Here is a 25,558-nt window from a genome sequence, read left to right on the forward strand (position 1 = left end):
AATATTTAGACCATTTTTTCCTTATATTACTTGCCTTTATAAAATCTATTAATTTATTATTGAATATATATTCCCCCCTCAATATTCTGTCTGATTTTACAATTCTTAAAGTGTTCTACTCCCTGTATCATACACTTCGAGAATCCCAGCCCTTATAAATACTCTATTTTGTGAATGTTGATTTATTGAAAAATAACGGCGGCCATTTGTTTGCACTGGTTCAGTCAAAGCAGGTCACGGATCTGGAGCTAAAAATGGGAACTAAGAAAATATCTTTGGTAAATCATTTGGTTACAAATTTTGGAAACCCTCATTATGTACCTAATCCGCTGCTTTTAAAAATGTTCAGTTTCGGTTCAGTATAAAAAGGATCTGATTTAGACTCTATAATATAAGTTTTATTATATTGCGCAAAAATTGAAAGTTTACGTTTTAATAAAAAAAATTGGTTTTTATAAATTATATTATCGTCTGCCTTATATTTTAGTAATTTTGAAATATTACATTTTAAACGACAAGTTCCTTTTTATATTTTATATAATATTTAATTTAATTTACATATAATTAAACAATTAGGAAGGGGTTTTTACCTCTTCTTATCTGGGTAGCAAGGTTTTGTCAGATTCTACCTACATGCAAAAATGCATATAAAAAGTATTAAAAACCCAGATGTTTTTTGGATTCTAACGCCAAGTGGTAATTTAAGCAATTTGCACGATACCATTTGAAATGAATTATTTGCTCTTGCAACGCATCGTTTGAAACGCTCAATTTGCTCTTACTATTATTATGTCATAAAGCGTGCATTTTGACAATCGAAATTTTTAAAAAATAATTACTTACATTAGAAAAAATAAACAAATAATAAGAATTTTGTAAAAAAAAAGAAAAGAATAATAGTGTCAATAGAACGTTTGAGAAATTTTATTGTTCATCAATTTACTTATATATACCGTTTCATAAAATTTTAAAGGCATATTTACCTTTAAGGTGAAAATCGTGAAAAACGAATTAAATATTGATATATAGCTAAAATAATTACCAGATTTGGGGGAAAATATTTCCATATTTTTTAATTTATTTTTTACAAGTTAAATAATTTTATTTACAAACGAATTAGAAAATATGTGAATGTTTCGAATTAAATCTGCACAACACTGTAGAAGGGAAGTTACACTATTACATTCTTATATTCTTCTCTTTTTCTTTTTTTTTATAAAAATTTCTTCTATTCTTTTTAAACAAAAAAGGTAAATATTGTAATTTTATTACGAAATTATAAGAAAGGAGTAAAGTATTTGTTATAAATTAAATGCATTTTGTTTATATTTTAAGAAATATAAATATTTCATTTAATAAAATTTTTATCCCAATACCATTTACGTTTTTTTTAAATATGTTTTTTTCGCACCTTTTTGAATTAACATATTGAATTTTTTTTTTAAATATATTTTTAAAAAATCATTTAATTCATTTTTGATTTTCTTATCTTGTGGATCATTCAGGAATTCCTTATTATTTGATGATGAAAGTAAATGTAATAAATAATTAAGAAAGTAAGATAAAAAAAGGAAGTAATAAATAAAGAAATTGAACACGTCCTTTCTCGGATCTTGTGTCTTTAACTTCCAGTTCATGGCATAAGGTCCTGGAAAGTGTATTACCCTGAAAAATGGAAGGGGGGGGGGGGTTATACAAAATTTAAAAAAGCATCTTATCCGGATACAATTTTTTGAAAATTTGCCCTATCCTGGACGAAATTCAAAATTTTAATTAAAATCCCTGTGAATATTTAATTAATTCCTAATATTTGAAAATCTTTAGAGGAAAATTCATTATTCATATAAAAGAAAATCATATCCATAAATCATAATTGAAGGCCATATCCTCAATAAATTTGAAATTGTCTAGCCAAACGAGATGAGGTGGGGCAGTCATTATGATAATGATATTATAAGGTGACTTTGCAAGAAATGGCTCAGAACTTTTTTTGAAAGAGAAAAACGCTTACAAATTCTTGATGAGGATCTCCGGTTAACTCTTGAAAATATTTGTAACATTATTTCCAATTTATGCCCAGATTTACATATTAGAAAGTGATAAATGAATATAACAATTACCGATCATTTTCTATTGTTCCAGCATCAATAAAAACAAGTATGAATTTTCATTTTCTTGGCGAAAGTGATCAGAAATTTATATTACAGCAAGTGAAAAAATGCAAAGAGTTTTGTTGTCAGGATATTCATTTCGTGGCAAACATATTATTCTCGTTTCAATAACTTTGAACTAATTAATGGTGAGCTATCATCTGGCATGACTGCAGTCATTGCTCTAATCGCAGAATTCAATCCTGATATCGGAGTTGTTAGCCAATCGCATTATATCGATCAAAGAGAGATTTTTGAGAAAATTTAGAATATGCTAACTGCATAGATGTTCAACCTCTGATATGGTGTATACTTTGTTTGCATCAACCTATAAGTATGATACTATAAAACTTTTTTTGGTCTTATTTTGGAAGAACTCATTACAAAAATCGTAATAGACTTAGCAATAGACATGTGGCAAAATTGATTTACATAAAACGCAATTTATTTACAAGATAAAAAAAAAATTAAAATTATAATATAGCATCAATAGAGAATAATACCATAATAGCAAAAGCACATAGGTTGAACTCCTCATTCTATGATTAATTAATTTTACTTATATATCGATCATTAGAATTTCAAATATTAAATAAAAGTTTATGCAACAAAAATTAATAAGACTTCTTTTTTAGTTTTTACTTTATTTAATAGCCTGAAAAAAATTGTCAAATTTTTTGATTAGCCAATTTTGGACATTTTTGCAAAGTTCCTCCCCTACGATTTCCCGAAATTCCCCGAAAATTCCTGATATACCAGGGAATTTTATGCCTTGCCTCATTCATTGTAAACCTAATTTATTTAATTGAATTACTTTTATTAAATATAAAGTTGTAAGGGGAAGAAGAGCGCTGCTTCTATAAATAGTCTAACGTTTTTTTATTTTTTTAAATCTATCTTATTTACTTTTTTTTAGATCTTCTTATTGACAAATATACCCTAAAATATATTAAAAAATTTAATTTATCTGATTTGGAAAACAAATTTTGTAAATTAAACGAATCTTCAATCTGAGAGACTAAAAATATGACGCCACATTTAATTTAATTAGGTGTTGCATAACTTATTTGGGAACAAATTTCTGAAACATTTTACAAATTAAAAAATACAGAAGCTAAAAAATATTATGATTGACTTACAAACGCAATTTATTTAATTGAATTACCTTAATGAATCAATAACTCTTTTTTTAGATATAAAATTACAAAGGAGGGGGGGGGGCTGCTTTTATAATTAGTCTAACCTATTACTCTATTTGAAAATCCTTCAATTCAAGGAATGTTTAACTGAAGAAAATATTTTAATTGGATGAAATATTTAAAACATAAAATGTATCAGAAGTAAGGAGGGAGTAGGAAAGTTACAGAGATATGGGTTGAAAGTATTTTAAGGTTTGAGAGATATGTGTTGTTAAGGTTTAGATTGGTTTTCAATAAAATTTAATCCTTTGTATTAATAATCAAATCTGATAGGAGACCTATATATTTTTTAATAAATCAGCTGTTGTAACGGCAGTTTCTTTGAATTGGACATAAAAAGATTATACTTTAATGGAAATTTTTTTAAAAATATTTATCAATATATTTCAGAGACCTGTGAAAGCCAAATTAATAGAACTGGTTCAAATTTTTAAAGGAATCTCCTCAAGCCCAAATTGATCGAAATTTTTATTTTTTAAATTCTTGTATCGAGTTTTTCTATTTGCAGAACTCGGCTAGGTATTTTTAAATTTCGATAATTTAAACACAGACTTGGTCGGGATTTTTTTAACATTGATAAATTTCGCTGTAATTCTAATGGCTTCAATGGGAAATCGGAAATCTAAGCAGCTAAAAAAAAAATACCAGCTGGATCGCATTCTGAGCTTTTACTTGTATATCTTTTTTTGATATCTTTTACATCTTTCTTCCTTCAGAATTCATATTAGTCATTAGAAATGAAACGAATCTCAAAATTTTGCCTGTTTAAATGACCAATTATCAAATTATTGTTAGTAAAAAAAATATATAAGTTTATCTAATAAATGATTCAAATTATAAGTTACACAATAATGAATAAAGAATCTTATTTTTTTTCATAATTATGCGGACCAAAAACTAACCTGAGGTAAAAAAAGAAGAATGAAAGTAAGAAAGAAAGAAAGATATTCTTGTTAATGTGACAAATATTTTATTGTAATAAAATGACGAGTCAATATCGTAACATAAGCGTTGCATCCATTTATCTTGTAAATTAACAAAAAGAAGATGGGATATAATTTAATATTTTTTTTTCGATCGAGAAAATAATATAGATTTTTTTGTAAATTTAATAATTTATTATATCTATTTTATATAACACCTAATTTATTTTGCATAATTATGATTATAATATTGACTTATGAATTGTTCTTCTCTTCCCCGGGTTTTGATTTGATTGAGTTTTATTTAAATGCATAATATTATAATGAGTTTTATTCAAAAGATCTGTGTTTTGGAAATTAATTATTATTTTTATAATAATAAAAAAATATGTATAAATAAATATACAGATTTATTTTGATAGTTTAAAAATTAAATATTCTTTCAAGTGAGGGGAAAGTGAGGAGAGGGAGAGGGGTGGAAACATAAGATCAATGAGTGAGGATCAATGAATGTCATTCCTAAAATTCCACTTTTTTTGATTCCTTATTTTGATTTGCAATATTTATAAATTATATTATATAATTATGAATGTGAAGTTAGGCATAAGAAGGAACTTGAAAAATAAGATTTTAAATAATTTATTACATTTTCCTTCACGTTTTTCAAATTCTTGTTAAGCAAGGTTGGAAAAAATAAATAAACAGGTTAACATAAAAAAATATCATTACAATATTTGTATATTATTTTAAAATACAAAATGAAATGACTAATATTTTTATTATTTTGAAAAGGTGATAATTATTTAATAAATCTATCTTTAAAATTTTTCATAAAATTTGAGGTTTTAAATAAATTCCAAAAACTTTTATAATTGGTAATAAAATTTATTACCTTGCCAAGTCTAAAAAATCGCTTATTGGATAATAAAAAAAAATAGATATACAAAATGGACTTATTTTGGCAGACAAATATTGTGACAAAAGTAATTTTTAAAATAATTATATATGGAAAATGGAAAATGGAAATTTTTATGAAATACTAATCATTTTTTAGCATTATATTTATTTCTTTCCACTTTAGGGCTAGATATAATTATAAAAATTGATACTAGAGGGCACTTATTAAGTCACCTCGTATTGGAATAAAACATATATTCATGCAAAAAAGAAATTAAAATACCACGAAAAACATGAATGATAAAATATCGATTTTATTTGTCATAGAAAGAAATTATATAGGTATTAGGTAAGGACGAATAAAAAATTGAAAATAATTTTTTTTGGTTTACAATAAATAATGAATGATTCGTAATAATTTGTATTTGTAGTATATTTGTAATAATCTATTTGAATATTTGTAATATATAAAAAAGAGGCATTCTGACATTTCTGAAGCGTCATATATCGCCTATAACTACTACAACGTCACCAGAAGTTAGAATTATCTAACTGCAGAAATGGGTGAAAATAAAGATGGCAATAAAAATAGGATTAATGACACAAATTCTGATGAAGACTTGGAGATTGTAAATCAATTCTTCAAGATTTTGATTTGGGTCTTACTCATGTTACTCATTTTTCTGAAATGGATATTCGTATCTTCAACTTCTATAGGAGGTGCTCTGTATTACTACAGCCTATGTTCTATTTCTTCCAACAAAAATAATAATAAAATGCCAAAAAATCAACCGAAATTATCTGTGGATTCGAAAGAAACTGATTATTCTAAGTCAAATCAGAATCCTAGTGTCAACACCGGTGATAAATACAATAATACACTATTTCGTCCTAATATTCATATCGATCTCGAGGGAAAAAATAGTCTCCTACTGTTGAAAGAGAAGGTTCTACTGGCTAAAAATACAAACGGATCTCGATCATACAAAGAGTATGAGAGTCATGATTCTTCGCTTAGCAAGGGTAAAAATAACGATGTCACGACATTGATAGATCCTGATTTGCCCCAAAAGACATTGATGAGACTCGTTTACGATGAAGATGATAATGATATATTGGACAGAAAGAAACCCGAAATTAGCTGGGGAAAATCGCTAAGAAATGATACAAGGGGTATAAAATTACCCAAATTCTCGGATCTGATTACTTCCTCAAATACTTTAGACACTTCAATCATTTTTAACGATTATGAAGAGGTCGACAAGAATTCCCAGCGAAGGGAAGACGATATTCCCATAGTGCCTACCCGTTTAACTGCCCATGATATGATGAGGAATTATTACGAAGAGTTCAATCCGCTTTCTAAATCGCGATCATTTATCTCCCCTAAGGGTGTTTTCAGGCCTATCAATTCAAAACCGGTCTCATATTTTATTCCTTTTAACGAACTTTCAGTTTTCTCTGGAGTCAGATCCGAACCATTAACGTTTAATACCGAAGATCAACTTTTAGTAGATAACAAACCAAGTATATATATCTAATTTATATTTTTTGTATAGTATTTTTACAATCTGGTTTAATGCCTTTTAAACTCTGCTATTGATAAAGATCAACTAAAAGGATTTTGGAATAAATTAAATAGATTTATAATAAAGTTGAAATAGCTAGATCTGGAACTTATAGAATTAGTGGAATGAATTTAAAACTAACTTATATTTATTATAGATTTATTTTTTTTAAAAAAGTTTCTTATTATCGTTAGCGTTAATAGACTTTAATAGGTATAGTATTATTTTTTTAGTGCAACCAATTAATTTAATTTTTTTTAAAAAAAGCTAATTTAAAACAAATCCAGGCTCAATTTCATTCTAATACCTATTTTAAATTATCCTGCATAGGTTTCTTGTTTTTATAGTCACACCTAGTGTTCTCAAACGGCTCGATTTGAGCCTATTTTTTAAAAACAGCCATCTCAATATTTTATCCAGAAAAATATCAAGCAAGCCTGAAGATTTTGCTCATAGATGGCACAAAGGTCTAGACATCTATTAGCTAAATCTCGAAGCATAGGCAATATTTACTGGCTAAAATATTGAGTTAACCGTTTTTAAAAATCGGCTTAAATAGATCAGATTCACTATATTTTTAATTTGATTATTATAAAAAACAACAAAGAATCGATTTTATTTTTACAAGGAATAAGTTAATTAAAAAAATATCGCCGGTTCATAAAATTCTACCTGCTTCATTTGAAAAACTTAATTTTTCTTTTAAATAATATAATAAAACAATTTTTAAAGCTGTTAAAAAATAGTAACCTTGAAACATTTCGTAAATCATAAAGTTGGAAAAAGTTTGATTTTTTAATTGTATAAATCCTTAAAATCCACAACCCTTTTGAAATTTATTTTAGCCAACATCGTCGAAATTGAATATACAATACAATTAGATTTTTTTTTCTCAAATTTTTAACGAGCTATTTATCATATAGACACCCACTCCCTTCAATTTTATATATTTTGACAATAAAAATAAATTCCTTCTGGAAATTTTCAAAATAAAATTAAAAATACAATTTTAGGTATATAAGTTATAAAATAAAATTAAAAAAGTTATAATAATTAAAATGTTTTCTAACATTTATGTTACCGCTCAATTTAAGCCGATTTTTAAAAATGGCTAACTCAGTATTTTCTCCATAAAGGTATTGCCTAAGCTACGAAATTTCGCTAACCAGGTATCTAAACTTTTATGCCATTTATGTGCAAAATCTTCAGGCTTGCGTAATATTTTTCAGGTTAAAATTCGGGATATCTGTTTTTAAAAATCGGCTCAAATCGAGCCATTTAACAACACAAATAACATCTTCTCTAGTTGAGAATCAGGGCTGTAATAGAGAACAGAATTTTTGGGCCCGGATGCTTCTAAATAAAATATCCCCACGAAATTTTTAGTAGCAATTTATATGATTGCAATTATTAATTAAATTTTTTTAAAATCAATTCATAATACAGTAAATGGTAAGGTTTATCAATTATGATGGGTTATATTTAAATAATTTAGGCCAATCCCATTGGAGACTTTTGAAAAATCAGCAGTTAGGGGTAGGAACCCCAACCAAAACCGACCCATTTAAAAGTTCTCCCAACCTGGAATCGGCTTTAGAGAACGGCTATTCATATGACTATTGTTCAAAATGTTGTGTGATTCTTGCGATTTTTTTTCTTTCCCTTGTTTATTAAAGAGTTTAAAACCGCGGAACCTGGAACTTTTGGAACTGCGTCAAAGAATCTTTTTTCTTTTTAAAAGTATTTAGTTTAGAATCGGCCGACATCTTTTTTTGGCTCAGGTTTCAAAATTCGATGCCATGCTAAAACTTAATTCTTATATTTTTTAAAATCTTTATTATGCTATTTTTTCATTTTATAAATATTCGGTATTATTAAGTCTAATATGATCATCAATTTAAAAAAATAATTTATTCTTATCTAACAATTCATCTTTTAATGATATAAATAAAATGTGATACCTAGAAATTAATGCTTTGAGGCGATTATGTTTTTTATCCAAAATATCACATTACTACGATAATATTTTTGAAATTAGAAAAGAACATATTGTTGTAATATATTAAAATAATATGTATTTGAGATAGATTATTCTCTTATATTATATAATAAATGCCTTTGAATTATTAATTAACAAATCTTCAATAATTATTTTTTTTAAGGAATATTTATGAATGACCAGTGGTGTAAACTAACGTCACATTTGTTACTTATCTTTGGAAAGTAACTAGTATATAGTAAGTGCAAAATTAGTTAAAAATTAATATTATTTTAATTAATAATTAATTTTAGACGAGTTTTGAGATCAAATAAAACGTCTAGATCTATCTTTAATGAATTACCAAAATTAAAATACTACTTTTTTAAGTATAACACTACTTTTTCATCGTCATCACTATTTAATTCTGACCCTTCCCCCCACTCACACCCCCCTAATTAATACAATTTGTAATTATACGCCATGTTTTTAAAAAAAGTAAAGTTAATAATTTTTAAAAAATGTAATATGGCCAAAGTTATTCAGATAGAGGATTTAAAAATATCCACAACAATTTGTGGAGATAAAAATTATTCCCAACCTACCCCTCCATTTAGAATAATATATTTTTTCTTTTTAAAAAAATATATCTGGGGAAAAAATACATGATAGTAAAAGTAATATCAAATGTTGTAAAAATCTCGATTTCGGCGTTTTTTTAAAAAAACGGTTAAAATCAAGATTTCGGCCATAAAAGTAATAATACATAAAGTCTCGATATTTGGACAAAATAAGTGTTAAATTAATCCATTATCTAAATGCTGAAAATTTGGATGAGGTGTCATTTTTAAAAAAAAGGAGTATAAGGTTACTATTGCTTATTTTTTTTCTGGTAAGTAACTAGAAAATAAAGAATTTAACATTATTTATAGAGTAACGTTTATAGTATACTGCTTATGATTATATATTAAATTTGTCAAAAAATTTTAACACGTCCACAATCAGTGTCACCGCGCTTAAATTATCAAAATTTTTAGGTTCCATTCATTTCAGAGTGCCATTAAATTTTTGGTATTTCTTTGCAAATGAATCTATATATATATTTGAGATGAGATAAATAAATAAAATTTATTAGTAATATTTGCTCACCTTGATATTTTTTATTATTTCCATTTTATTTTTATTGATTATTTTGGCAAATTATATTCAAAACGTGTTTGTTGTTCACAATTATATTCCATTTTTAAACGGATTTTTTTTGTTCAATTATTGTTGTATATTCTTCATTTGAATTAACGCCCCCCCCCATCCCCTCCCTATTATTAAAACATTAAATGTATTGTCATAACCAACTGGAATACAATTTTTAATTCTGGAATTTTTTTTTCTCTTTCCTAAAAACCATCTTTGATTTAGGCAATTGATATTCTAGAGACATGGAAAACACGGCGTGGCGGAAACTTTATCAATAGAAATATAGGCCCGGCCTATGACCCAAAAAATATCAATTTCATATTCCATTCTTATTTTTCCTTTTTTTTGCAATCAGGAGGTGAGAAATTTTTATACTATTCATTTGCCTATCATATTTCGTTTGAAATAAATAGATAAACATTAAAATATAGAATAATTTAAGATTTCTTCCCTATAAAATTTTTTTAAAATTCAAGCCGCTAGATTATAGATTTTAAGAGAATTTGTCACCGGCAGGTGACTGAAAAAATAGAATCTTAGGGTCTCTAACGATATTTATTTTTAACATTCTCTTTTACTTATCACAGCCAGAAAAGTATAATATTCAATAATAATGAAGCAAGTGTTTGTTGCAATTGTTGGTGTAAAAAAAAGAAGCTTTTTACAATGATTATTAATTAAATTATATTAATTTGACTTATGATTGAATTCGTAATTTTTCGCGATTTTCATTTTATAGGTATAAATTATTATATTATAACACATAATTTTTTTTATTAATATTGCAAATCTTAAGGAAATCTGTCAGATTATGATGCTATTTCGACAAAGAAAAATCAATATACAATAAACAGAATTTTTCAAATTATTTACCTTGTAATATATTTATAATTAAATATAATTAAAATTTAATATTTTATTGATACGAAATGAAAAATCATTAAAAAAAGGTTTAATAAATTTTAATTTTATAAATTATAAAATCAAATTTTTTTTAAAAAAAATCTTAAGGAGAAAAATAATTAAATTTTACATTTGAAGGTCCATCGACAAAATATATTTATAATTATTTTTTAAAAAAATGGAAGATCTCAATTTAAAATAGCCATTTTCCTTTTGACTTTTTTTAGAGATAGATAAAGATAAATATGTTCATATTATTACTATTCAAATTTGGTTGTGGATACCATTTAAGGCAATTTTCTTTTCAAACATTTATTTAAAATTTAAACCTAATAATATTTATAAAGTAACATATTTAGCTTGGCAGAAATTCTAAAATCATTATAAAATTGGATACTAGAACTATTCCTATGATTCCTCAAAGAAAAAGTAAAATATATTTTAAAAAAATTGAAAAAAAAAGAAATTTGTCACATATATTGCTAACTGCCTCAGAAATCTGAATGAAAAAATTCATTCGATTTCACATAATCTCATTTTGACTACCACTGTTCTTTATCATTTAAGTACATTATATGTTGCATTTTAATTATATCCAGTATCCCTTTTAATGTAATATCTTTTTTGTATATATTTATAAACACTGGGAGGGGGGGGGGGGTTAATTAGGCCCATACAAACATTGGGGAATAGAGTTGGAAAACCTATTTTTTTAAATAGTTCAAAAATAAACTATCCCAATTAAAATATATTATAATAATATACAAAAAATATAAATATATTATTATAAATGTGGTATGGAATAAATTTGTTCTCAGGGATGAAGATACATTTTGAATGGGGGGGGGGGTTCTCCTCTGCATCATAGATAGACTATTACAGTGAAATTTATAGATTATTAAGGTACATTATACAAATAGATAAAGTGCTTTATATATATTTATAACCGTATTGACAAAATAGGTTTCCTAACATTTATTTTTATAAATCTAGATTACATTAATAATATTATACATTTTTTTATAATTCAACGTGGTATTAATAAATTGCTTATAAATATAATTATAAATACAATATTTTATGTACTAAGAAATTTTAAATTTAATAATTAATCCTTTTCCAACTCCTTATCTTTAAAAAATTTTTTATTTTTTTGTTAAAAAGAATTCGATAAAATCTATTTAGGCTTATTTTGTAGGCTATCTACAATTAAAGATTCGAATATGCTAATTGATTGCTTGCCTGCCCATAAATTTTATTGGAGGACTTTAAGCAGGGTTGTGAACCCAAATTAGGGTTCAGAAATTTAAAATTGTTTGGTTGGCCTAGGGTAATATGAACCCGGAGCATCGGTTTAAATTAAGTTTCAGTTATCAAAATTCTTGCCAAATTGAGTTTAAAATTCCTGAATTCGTATTAAAAAATTTAGGGAGAGGTTTTCATTTTTTTAAATGCTTTTTTTCCTGAAAATTTTGAATTATACTCATTATTTTAAACAATAACCATTATTAACTAGGAGAGAGAGGGGGGTGGATAATTTTTATATTTTGAAATGATATTTATGAAAAGAAGGAGTGTGAACGCCCAACTCTCTCCTGGCTCCTATGATTGATTGAGACCATTTGAATAAGCATTATAGCTAGTGTTGGTATTACCACAAAACATCTTAACCGAGTTTATAGACTAAAATTCTGCATCACGATTCGAAATGGAGTCGGAAAAACGATAAATCTTATAGGTTGATCAAAAATAATGTAATATGGGTAAGGCATTAGATTTTGATGAGTGCTGTTTTACATTTTCTTATTTTTTTTACATTTTAAAGACCAATATTTTAAAATTAAATTTTATTTTTATAAATATATTTTAATATAAATTGAAATATTTTCAAAATTTAATATAAAACGGTCTGCAGTCTGTTATGTAGGTATGCATATAGTGGAATATATTTTACCAGCAAAATCATATTTTTATATCTAAAACAAACATTCAATAAATGTTTAAAATATAAATTCAATTTCTGAGCGTTTCGAGTCCATCAGCCTAATTTACCGCCTATCTATATCACCATGACTTTTCTCTACTGAATAACTAAGACAGTTATAAACAAACAAAATCTAGACATTTAATATACTTTACAGCTACTTGATGGACTACACGCATGAGTATTGATTTTTTCATGGTTTAAAAACTGAAAAGAACAATTTATTTTCTCGGTGATCTTCGATTCCGCTGATATCGGTGCTTCAAGATCTACTTCTGCTATCCAGATTAGTTATATATATACATTTTCTTAAGCTTCTTTCCCTAATTGTCCAAAAATAAATTTCCATCCCCAAATATTGACTGCGCAATATTTATTAACCATTATTAAAAAATTTTTTATGCCGAATCTAATTATATAAAAACTGTAAAATGGATTCGAAAATCTTCTAAAATATATTAGTCTATATATATTTTTTTAATCCCTTTAGCTTATCTTTTTTTTATAATAAATATAATTATGTTTTGGAAAAAAAAATTTGAAGATTCTTCTCGATCCTGAATAATTAAAAAAAATCGTATATTATTAATATACGAAATAAAGAAATAAATAGTTATAAGGTTAGCGGGGCAAAAACTTCGCGATTTTATTTTCGAAATATATATTTTTGAAATTATTATTTTTTATTAAGTTATTAACTTTCATAAAAAAAAAATTCTTTTATTATTGATTTTTAACTTATTTTTAAACAATAAAAAAAAAAAATATTTATAACGTTAGCTTACTAATTTTGATTTTGAAAATTTTGTCAAAAAATTTTTCTACCATCTTTTTGCGTTTCTTTGCTATAATTTTTGAAATAATTAAGTTTATCTTCTTTTAAACAATCAATTTTTTTAAAAAAAAATATTGTTATTTTGTATAAAACTTTTTAGTTTAAAAAAAATTTTGATAATTTAATAAAATATAAGAAAAGGTAAAATAATTTAATAATTTTTTCAATGTTTTTAATTATTTTTAAATAAAAATTATTTTGGGTGAACTTTTGACATTTTTTTTTATCATGTTGCTTCAAATTAATTGTAATATTATAAGTAGTTTTTAAATTTTTGATTTTATACTTAAATTTAAATATGATTCAAAAAAAGGACGGTAATTATGAATTTGTCAATATAATTAATAAATTGATTAAAATATAATCATTTTTTTTAAAGCTCGAAATCATCAGCAATTTTTTTCTGGGACAAAATAGGAACAAAAATACTTGCTGTTACGCAGGTCCTTGAGTTGTACTTAATAAAATTTAGAGCATATATTTATACACATTTTTCTACGTTGATTTGACTTTTGTTTCAAAGAGTGAGTTGAAATAAATATATTTTATTCAAAAGATCCTACGAAAATCCTATAATATTGAAAAATAGAAATACTATTTAATGAAAGTTATTAATGAGATCAAAAATTTTAATATATATGTAGATACAAAAAAATGGGCTGGGTTCAGGCCTAAATATACGAATAAATCTGCAAGGCTATATGAGTAATTAAATAATGCAAACTATTTAAGTATGCATGCTCATATGGATGCATGGAATGACTATGCTACTGCTAGAGCCAATTCAATCATTTTTATTGATTTTTCTAAGTTTCCAATGAGTTTTTTTTTAAAAAAAAATATCATTTAAGTAATAAATCAAACTTTAAGACAATTATCTTATATAATTTTAAATTTATTCTGTAAAATTTCATCAATTTCAAGTTACATTCTTAAGAGTCCATTTATATATACTTTATAAAAAATAATGATTAAATAATAAAGTTTATCAATTAATAACAACTTTAGAGATCAAATTCTTAATAATAAGATTTAAAAAAAATCCTCCTTCCAATGATATTTAAAAAAAATCTTCTCAACACTTGGAATTCTGTCTGGAAATATAAAAATTTATCAAATACCGGACATAAAGATGGTACAACAAAAAAAATGTATACTTTGTAAATTTCAACTTTTAAAACCAATTTTCTCAATTTCTAACAAAAAAAATGCATATAAACAAGTATACTTTGATAAAAATTTTCCTTTCAAATAAGTGTCTTAGAAGATAGTTTAGCACTATATTGTTTCTCATCTTTTATCTCTTCTTTATATTTAAAATTTTTAATGACATTTTCTTCTCTTTGTTTTATTTTCAACATTTATTCATTCCTTTTGTAATGAATTTTTTTAAATATTAGATTTGATGCGTTTATTTTTATCTTCTACAATTTTTCTAAAAAAAATTAATTAATTTTTTAAAATAAATAATTTAAATTTTGTATGGCACATATTATTTATTATGTTTTCATTTTTTATAATATAAGAATAAGATATTGATTCTTTTTGATAAATTGTAGTTAATAAATGAATAACAACACTTAAAATGTTGAAGAATCATTGATATTTAATAGCATTCATATCTTTGGCTGGTAATTTAATACTCCAAGCATTGGTTTCTCTTTGCTTTTTTTTGATGATTAAAAAAACAATTCCCCATAATCTTTCCCACCTTAAGCTCTATTATCATGGTTAATATTTTGATAATAAAATAAAATTTAATTTATTATAATTATATTTATATATAATTTTTGGAATAAACCCTTCTCCCTCCCCATTCAGTTAAAGCTTTAACATTAGCGGGACTAAATCTTTCCTTTTACTTATTTATTTCTAATTCTTTTTAATTACAAATGAAATAAAATATAACATTAAAACAAAGCAAAACAAAAAAAATCAATAAATCCATTTTAGCTTTTGGCTGATGGTTAAAAGCTGGTTATGCTATGCTATAGTATAATAATATTTTTAATAATGTTTTAATTGTTTATTTTATTCATTTTTTTTAAAAAAAAATTAAATATTTATAAAAATTTTAATAATAGAAAAAAATATATAATAATTTGAAATTTTTTTGAAATTACTTTGATTTCTTTCTTTTTTAATAATTTATCAAAAAATTTTTTAGAATTTGATATTCGATATCGGACATATTCTTTATTACTTCCCGTTACTAATTACCAAGGTAAAAAACTAATTCTTTTTTTTTTTAAAAAAAACTTTGGGTTTCAAATATTTTTCCTATGATTGACATGAATTGAGCTAAGAGTTGGAGATGAAGACTACATAAACTAGAAAATAATAATTTGGGTGAGAAAAAAAGGGAACCATAAAAATTAGATTTGCCACACCTCTTAAGGTCATGTGATTTCATTTATTTTAACGCTGCGTTTAGAACGCCTTCGGTGTTAAAATATAGGAGATAAAATTATCACTTTTAACATTTAAAACGTTATAAATGCAGCTTTAAAGGAAGTGGACCCAGAAAAATAGAATCATTAAAATATTGGTCTTGACCCCAATTTAAGATTCTATCCAGGGGAAGGTTGGGTCAGGAAATTATTTTTTTTTTAACAAATTTGAGCCAATCCCTTAAGTGGTCACTTTAATAAATATTTACAATTTGACACTAATTATGATTTCATGGGAAAAAATTTAAACACATCCTTTATACTATAATCGTATTACATAAATGTAATAGTAGAGGTGGTATACATTGATTTGCGTAAATTATAAATGCATGCATGAATACTTACAATCAATCAATTTTTTTTTGATAAATTTTGAATACAATGAAAATGAAGCCACGCTGATGTATGAATGAATAATAACTAATGTCATATCAAAACAATGTAAAAAGTTTGTCTTTTAATTTTTATAGTCATTGAAAAATTATTTACATAATTTTTTTTATGTAAGTCCTTAAAAAGATCTCTTTGTTATTATAATGAAATATTTACTAGCTAACTATACCTAAATCTACCATATTAAATCACATGTATCAGAGACTCTGAAGAGATGACTTTTTTTAGGTCAAGTCCGAATTTTTATTTAAAATAAAATTATTTTCAAACTCGGACAGGCCCAGATTTTTTTGACCAGCCCGAAAATTTCTAATATTAAGCTCGGCATGATTTATTTTTGATTACTTTACCAACCGATCCGGCCGAATTAAAACTTCGTTACGCGTGGGGACAATTTCAATTTATATTAAAAATAATAAAGTCTCAAAAATGTAGATATACACCTATTGACAAAAAAATTTCTTCCCCTTAAAGTTGGTATAATTATGTACTAAAAAAAATGTTTTTATACCCCAAAAATAACGGAATTTATTTTACTATTTTCGCATAGATTTTAAATATAATATTAGTTAAGTACCATAAATAATATATCAAATAAATGAAAGCCTAAACCCTATGCTATCATTATTGCAAAAAAGGGCACATCAATACTTTTCATTAATATTTATCGATATTATGAGGATTTTTGCAAAGAATCCTGTCAGCTTCTCTACATTATAAATTTTTTTGAAAGGTAGATTGAAAATAATGAATGTTAAAAATTTTCAAACTATGATATAATTTTTAAATTTCTAATTCGGCCTGGCACCCAAATTTTTTAAAGAAGAAAAATTATAGCGTCCGGATCCTAGGGTTTATTACTATATAACACAATCCAAATATAGCGATATTAGTTTTCTTATTTTAACCGAATCAATTATAATATCCTAATTTTTGACAATATTATCGATGTTTAAATTTATGGATTATAAAATAATACATTTCGATTTAAAAATATTTTTTTTTTCGATATACAAAATTATAAGCCTAAAAGGAAGACACTAATTAAGATTAAATTCTATTATAATGTTAATAGCATTAAAAGGAGCAATAGATTTTATTATATTTGCAACCACATTATATTTTTTTATATTAATCTGCAAAAAAATATTATATTAAGAGATTTTCAAAATAGGCTGAAAAACTCCACCAGGCCCGTTAAAATAAATTTATTAATTTCGAAAAGCTCAAAACTCGGCACTGAAAAAAAAATTAAAAAATAAATAATATTTTTCAAAATAAACTATAAAAAGAAATTGAGGCCTATCTTGTTTGGGTTCAGCCCTGCAAAAAAATTTATGAATTTTTTTTCTTGATCAGAGTTCGAGTAGTTTGTTCAATTTTTTTCCCCAACAAAGTTCGCCTATTCCGATTAGTAAATTAAAGTTTAATAAAAAGGTCAAATTTCCCGAGGAAAAAATTCAAAATAATAGATTCTAATAGTAATATCAATATAATTGTATTTAAAGGATAAAATAAAACAAACTTTTCTGAAATTAGAGTTTTGATTTTTTTTAAAAATGGAAAGTATTTCTGATAATATTTTTGAAAATGATGTCAAGCATATACAAATGAAATATGAAAGCAAGAATCTATAAAAAATTGCACATATCATTTATATTTCAAAGAAAAATATAGGTTAAATTTTATACCATGTCTGACGTGGTCTGGTTTAAAAATTAAAAAATCTAAATTAAGTGCGCTTAATCTAGGTCCTATCAGGTCTCCAGGATTCTATTGTACCTCTGCTGTGATGTGTGACATCTTCAACAGTGAATTACTTCCTTACATTAACCTTTCAAGATCGTGTGCGAGTTGCTCCTTCCCTGCCAAAATCCCATTAAATATTTCAAAGTGTTGTGTACAATGACCAATCACCATTCATTTTATCTCCAATCAAAACCTTGTGGAGGTTTTTTTATTGTATTTGTGTGTACCTGTATACATCTGTATTGTATAGAATATTAGACTTACACATCATACGGCATTCATTATACTCTTTAATTATAGGATTTTATTTATATTTCTATACATAAATATTTTAAATAATGAACCTTTTGTATATTTTTGAAAAGAAAATATTTATTAAATATTACCTATGTGAAAAACACAAATAAAAGGTTAAAAATTAAAATTTAAAATAAAAAAATAAAAATTATTTGCCTTTTAAATTAATATTATTAAATTTACAAAAGCTAGCTCATTTTTTTTCCTTTTTTAATTTTCAAATAAATATTTATATTCTTCTTTCTATTAAATCGACCCGCTCGAGCCAACTACAAAAACCGCCGGCAAAAAAATCCGTCCGGCGAATGAGTGTGGTCTATTCGAATTTAGGCGATTGAAAATACCTAAAAATAATTACTTATTTTAAGGTAACCCGATTAATTAATAAAGATCCACGAAAGGTAATACTTTGCAAATAAAAATTAGTGCCCCCCCCCCCATTCCTAAAAGAATAATATTCTATGTTAATCTCTGATTTTATTTTTAATTATTTCCTACAATGATATAGAGGTTCTAATTAAGATGCCGGAGTGTATTTCCCATTTTTTTACAATCCTATAATATAACAAAAACGTATTATATAAAATCCTTAATTATAAAAAAATATAATAGTTTACAGGAAACTTATTTTTAAATAAATTTATTATAATTGGCTTCCAAATTTTTTGAAAATATATTTAGATATGAATTCCCCTTAAAATAATTTTTAAAAAAATTTCTTTAAAAAAATGAAGCTTATTTAAGTGAAAAAGCTATTGAACGCCACTGATTTATAGGATAGGTACTCTACAAATGCTGGAATGCATATCCAGTAAAATCTATCATATTTGAAAATTGCCCTCATAGCATTATTCTAGAAAAACTTACGACATATTTAAAATAAAAATGTAGAACCAAAATTTTATAAATAAGGTAAGTGCCATCATAACCATATTTCCTCTCCTTGGGAATATCATCCCTCTATTTTATATATTTTTTTAATTAAGTCTTTGGTAGAAAATATAATACTATTATAGTTTAAATAAAATATTAAAAATATAAATAATAATTAAATAAAATAACATGCGGTTAAGTGATTACATAAAGATATACATTATAAAAACATATTAAATTAATGTAATATTATTAATTTTTATAACGAATTAAATTTAGGTTATTGCAAATAATTTTTATTTTTTTGAAAAAAGATATATTTTATGCTTTTTCATGCTGCGCTTTTGAAATAAAGAATAAATCATAAAAAATCATGAATTGATGATCAATAGATTTATTGATTTCGCAGGTTGTGGATAAATTAAATTATTATTGGAATAATAAACTTTTAAAAAAATTTAATTAATGCTTTTGTAAATTAGTATAGCTATAAGAATTGAACCAAATTATTTTTAATATATTTTTTCAAAGTTGTTTGTCACCCCCGGTGCATAGATATCCAGGATTTTCACAAGGGAAGGAGCGGGAGGTCCTTGTTTGGTCTATGATCTCAAACATTTTAAATTTCTGAATACTAATTTGGAGTTACAGCCCTAGAAAGCAGTAAACTATGCAAAATAATATTTTTATCTATATATTTTATTAAAAAAAGAAAGTTTTCCAATTTGAATTGGATAAAACAACCTCGAGTTCTCCCCTACAATGAGTTTTTTTTTAATGAAAAAAAGGTACAAATCCTTAATAAGTTTTGGAGAAACGTCTTGTTTGGAAATGACCTAATATTGCTTTAGAACAACGCTTAATGGGAGCTCTAAGGGGATAAAAGGAGAGTATATTATTTGTAACTAGACATATTTTGTTGAAGAAAATATTAGTTTTCTTAGTAATTTATCTTTCATGAATGAATATCAATTTAGTTTGATAATTCGAGGAGATTTTGGGTAGAATATAACACAATCTTGTGTTGGGAATAATAATAAAAAAAATTTTATATCCTTATTTTCATATAATTATGTTTATACATCTTCTCAATTCTATTTTTAATGAGATGGTAAAGCCATCTTAAAGATTATATATTTTTTATATAAAGTTTTAACTCACATTAATGCCATACTACCTATAAGTACTTGTAAGAGTTTGGAAAAAAAACTGCAAATCCTCAAAGTCAAATTTCGAAATGCTATTAGAAATAGTCATAGTTACAACTATTACCATGTGGGGTTCACCTTCAATGGATCAAAAAATTTAGCCAACACTTCACAACCTCAAATTTATTCCCGTATTTTTAAAAAAATGTTGATAATATAATTTACTTGGATATCTTACTAATATAATTTATAATTTACTAGGATATCTTAATATTCTTTGATAAATTTTCCTTTACGAATGTTAAAGGAATCTTCTTTAAGATTATTAGTATTAAGAATAGTTCAAAAAAGGTTTTAATTTAAAGTGATAAATTACGAGATAAAAATTAGCTAGAAAAAAATGCAAAACTAATTCATGTCATATAAATTGGTGAGTTCACTTACGTATCCAGGATTTTGCTAAGAGGGGGGAAAGCAAGGTGAATTTTTTCCCCATAAATTTTGTTGGAGATCTTTTAGCCCACTTACTTGTAGACTTTGGCTATATTAGATTTTTATAAAAATAATTTTGGGTTTTCACTTTTTTTTGTTAAAATGCTTTTTTTCTAAAAATTTTGAATTATAGTTGTTATAAAAGTTATTGATTTTTACTAATCTTTCTTTCAAATTCTTTCTTATAATGATATATTGTATACTTTTTTATAGAAAGGGGGGGGGGGGTTGTAATGGGCGAAAATTTTTATAAGCTTAAAATGATATTTACGAGAACAGGCAAATTTGCGATGGGGGAGAATTTTCCCCTTTACCCCCCTAGTTACGCGCCTGGTAGACTTAAGTCATGCAAGACGGCTTGATGTCTAGTGTTGTTAAATGGCTCGATTTTTAAAAACGACTAATCCAAAATTTAATCCAAAAAAATTACGCAAGCTTAAAGATTTCGTTAATAGATGTCCGAATCATTCTGCTAACTATGAGCAAAATCTCCAGGTTTGCATAATATTTTTAGCGAATATATCGGGTTAGCCGTTTTTAAAAATCCGTTTAGCAACAACTACCGATGTCTGCTTGAGTCCAGAAAAAAATATTTTAAACGTTAATTAGAATTTATCTGGATTAGGAAGATAAAGAAAATTAACGAATATTCTATATATAATTAACTTTAAAAATATAGTTTATTTTATTATTAAAATTTTTTTATGGGGTCTAAACTGTCTTAAAAAAAATAAAAATTTGAATATGCAGAGCTCCACGAGGAATAATCCATTCTCTCTCTCCCTTTTCCTCCCCGAGTCTAATAAATCACGGTGCTTTTTTTTAAAATAAAAGGTATCTGCATTCCTGATGGCTACTTAACATTTAACAAGCGTCCCCTGCTTTTAAATATTTTAATCGTATTTTTTTTAAAATCTAATATTAATATGTGATTTCGATTTTCGATTGAACAAGAATAATAAATCTTTAATTAATGATATGTTGATGCGTAGAAATTATTTTTTAAATAGTTTCCATAATAAATTATCCTATCATTTTGTTAACCTCATTTCTTGAGGCATCATTTTAAAATAAGATATTTTCTTTTTAAAAAAAAAAATTGGTAATTCTTCCTTTGTCTAAGAACTTGAGCAGAAACATAGAAATTTCACAGTTTAAATAAGATTTCTGAGAATATGAAAAGGTCATCACTACCAAATATCCGTTTTTTTTCCCCTCGGAATTTGGAAAATTATATCTTTAAATAAAGTATTATTTTTTAAAAACCAAACTTATATATGTATATATAACTTGTAATTGGACCAATAATTTTCCGGAGAAAAAGTCACCGAAATGGGATTTTATATTTCCCGTTAAGGGTATCCTTGAGATAGTTTTGTTAAATGGCTCTACTTTTAGGGCTAACCCAATATTTTTGCCAAAAAATATTATACAAGCTAGAGATTTTTTTCATAGATGGCGGAAAGGTTTGGACATCTAGTAAAAAATCTAGATGCTTACACAATCATATTTTGGCTAAATTGAACCCTTTAATAATACTTCTATGAGATAAATAAATTCTTTCATGTTATTTATATGTCCCAGTATTTTTTATTAGCCACATATTAGTCGGGCATTCATCCTATATTAATAAAATTTAAAAGATTGTAAAAGGTAAAAATTAAAATAAGTCAGTTTTTTTTATAATTATTTTTATTGTGCCTATCTAATTTTCAAGCCCGATTCCGGATTTAAAATATTTCCCCATTTCAAATAAAAAAAAAAATTTGGCTCATAATTTTATGCCTACCACGAACCTGGTTTTCTGAATTAGGCCGCTCAAAGATTCTCAAATTTATAATCTAAAGGCCCATTCGGGCCAGGCATGCATGCCTCTGACTGACTAATCTATTTTGACCATCATTAAATGCTCACATTGGCCATACTATATAATAATAATACTTAAGAAATTCAAGGAACTCGGGTTGTATTAATTATTATTATTAATAAAAGATAAATGTTTATTTATTACAAATACAATATGAATTGGTTGCATATGTTGCAAAATTTATAATTCGGGAAAGAAAATTTTGCCCCTAAATATCCACACGATCTTATTTTTATATGTTTAGGCAAAAAAAAAACTCCCCACTTCTTTAAATAAATAAATTAATTTTTTAAAAAATGGTTCTTGCTTTCGGTATTCATTCCATCTAGACTAGACATACCAAGATTACGAATCGAATACGAATAATTCTAATAGAGTATCTGTATTATTCGTATACGCATAAAAAATTTTGATTCGTATTCCTACGAATAATCAGACCATTATTCGATTTGCCGAATATTCGATTTAATTTGAAAATTAAAAAAGTTTCAGTAACATGTTGATTAATACTTATGAATAATTTCAAATATTTAGAAGAAATATTTTAAAAACGAATGATACGAATAATTCGATGGGATTTGAAATTCGTAAAATATAATTCGAATCGAAATTTGCTTTAGGCATAATTCGATTTTTTAATGTATTGTGTTCTTCTATTTTTCTTAGCAAAAAACTATACACAAGGGTCTATAAGTCGTAAAAAATTATTTCCGATTCCAGCAGTGTTCAAATTAAAGGTTACACTGTATTATATTTTCAAAGGGAAAAAAAAAATTTACTCTTAAAAAAAGGTGCTTTTAAATTAATTTGTTTATTTAAACTTAAAAAATTAAAAGTTATAATTTTTCCTTTTTCTTTATCGTTTGTATATTATCAAAGAATTCCATTTTAAGAAGAAATTGTAAAAAAAAGCATGTTAACAAATTTTTCGATTATTTTTATTCATTTTTAAAAAGTTATATTTTTATTTTTTAAAAAATTAAAATATGATATTTTTGTGGCCCAAATATTTTTAATATTGTTGGATATAAATTTTTTTAATTTTTTATTGATCTTTCATATATTAAATTTTTTTTTTTAAAAATGACGAAATACCTTTCCCATGCCAATATTCAATTACAGTATCAGAGTAAGTAAATATTCATTTTTACTGCTTATAAATATTATATTTTATACATTGTTGTTGATAAAATGAATTTTGTTATTTAAGGCTGTTTCTAAAATAAAATAAAATTTCCAAACTTGCTTTTTTAATATAAAAATAAAAACTTATTTTCAAATTATAATTCTAGAAAATTTTAGAACTTCTGAAAATTTCGAAATATTTGTGAATTATTAAAACAAATTTTAGACACAACCTTAACTTATTAAATTAAAAACCAGTGTTATTGACAATAAATATAAACGTAGTTTAACCTTTTTTATGCAATAAGCCTTCCGATAGATCATGTATTTTACAGCTATAACCCACTCCAGCTATTCTCCTTCCCCCCTCAAAAAAATAATGCTGGTCTCCATTGGTCTCCAAATTTGTTTCTTAAGGTTTATAAAAAAAAATAATGGTTCCCCAAATAAACTTTTGTCCCTCTTAATTGAAACTTCCTAGTTACCGGCCTGACACTCATTCTTTCCTTCAAAGGTGAGGTAACTTTTGTTAAACGACTTGATTTGAGCAGTAAACAGTAGAGATGAGTCATATAAATTTTTTTATAGGATAGATTTCGTCTGTCATAAAATTAAAAATAAATTTTTAACTTAAACTTTTGCATTGTAATTCATTATTACTTTTGCATAATTTTGTTTATCATTGCTTTATATTATTCTTAATATTTTACATTGAAAATTTTATTTGGTTTAGTAATTTTGATTTATAATTTCAAACCCGAAATAGCTATCGATTACTTCTTATCTCTTTTTTTTCTTACCGGCCCTTTCAGTATTATTAATTCCAACTAGATTTGGGTACAATTAACCCCGTATTTAGTTTTTTAAATTTTTTATTTCTTGAAAAATGTCTGTAATAGCTCCTATTAGAGTTGGCGCCCGCTTCTGGCGAAGGTTCGAAATGTAGGAGGTATATTTTTTTGCTAAAATTTTCATATAATATTTCTTTAAAACTCATTGAAATAGAGGTTTTTAACAACCCTGCCATACCTAATGATAATATAGTATTCTTTATGATAAATTTTGTACAAAAGAAATCATTAATTTTGGTTTAAAAAATAACTAAAAAATTCAGCTTTTTATTACTAATTTCTTATTTTACGATTAAAACATATGTTTTCCCCAATGGTTTTTTTTTAAATTAAAAATCTTTCCATATTCCGATAAAATTTATATACATTCCAATTAATGGAAGTATTTTTTAAAATGCTGTTTTGCATTTTATACCAAAAATAAACATTTGAATTTTAAAACGTAGGTATTATAAAGGATTCACTTAGAAATAATACATTTAGGGTTCATATGCTAAATTTTATAAATTGTAAATTTTATTTTTCCTATTTGACAATTCATTTTATATGAAAATTGCATCAGTCGCGTCACTGGCTCATACCATTTTGGGTTGCTTAAAAATTTATTATGTACAATTATAAAAATTCTCAATTTAATTTAAGAGTCACTGAGTAGGTTGTTAAACGGCTCTATTTTAAATTA

General features: G+C 25.1%; 1 protein-coding gene across 2 annotated transcripts in view; it reads left to right on the forward strand.

The window, feature by feature from the left end:
• Positions 1-1,414: 1,414 nt before the first annotated feature.
• Positions 1,415-25,558, forward strand: part of LOC135926637 (uncharacterized) — a 35,692-nt gene continuing 11,548 nt past the window's right edge. Inside the window, exons 1-2 of one of the 2 annotated variants that reach the window (XM_065462563.1) lie at positions 1,415-1,531; positions 5,646-6,696. In XM_065462563.1, the coding sequence (XP_065318635.1) occupies positions 5,730-6,696 (967 nt within the window). In that variant the 5' untranslated portion in view covers positions 1,415-1,531; positions 5,646-5,729. Of the gene's footprint in view, positions 1,532-5,121; positions 5,256-5,645; positions 6,697-25,558 lie in introns of those variants that run through there. The other variant, XM_065462564.1, reaches the window with a different exon arrangement.

The sequence above is a fragment of the Gordionus sp. m RMFG-2023 genome, chromosome 3 (genome assembly GCF_954871325.1).
Source record: "Gordionus sp. m RMFG-2023 chromosome 3, tfGorSpeb1-WG-v2, whole genome shotgun sequence".
In the NCBI taxonomy this organism is placed as follows: Eukaryota; Metazoa; Nematomorpha; class Gordioida; order Chordodea; family Parachordodidae; genus Gordionus; species Gordionus sp. m RMFG-2023.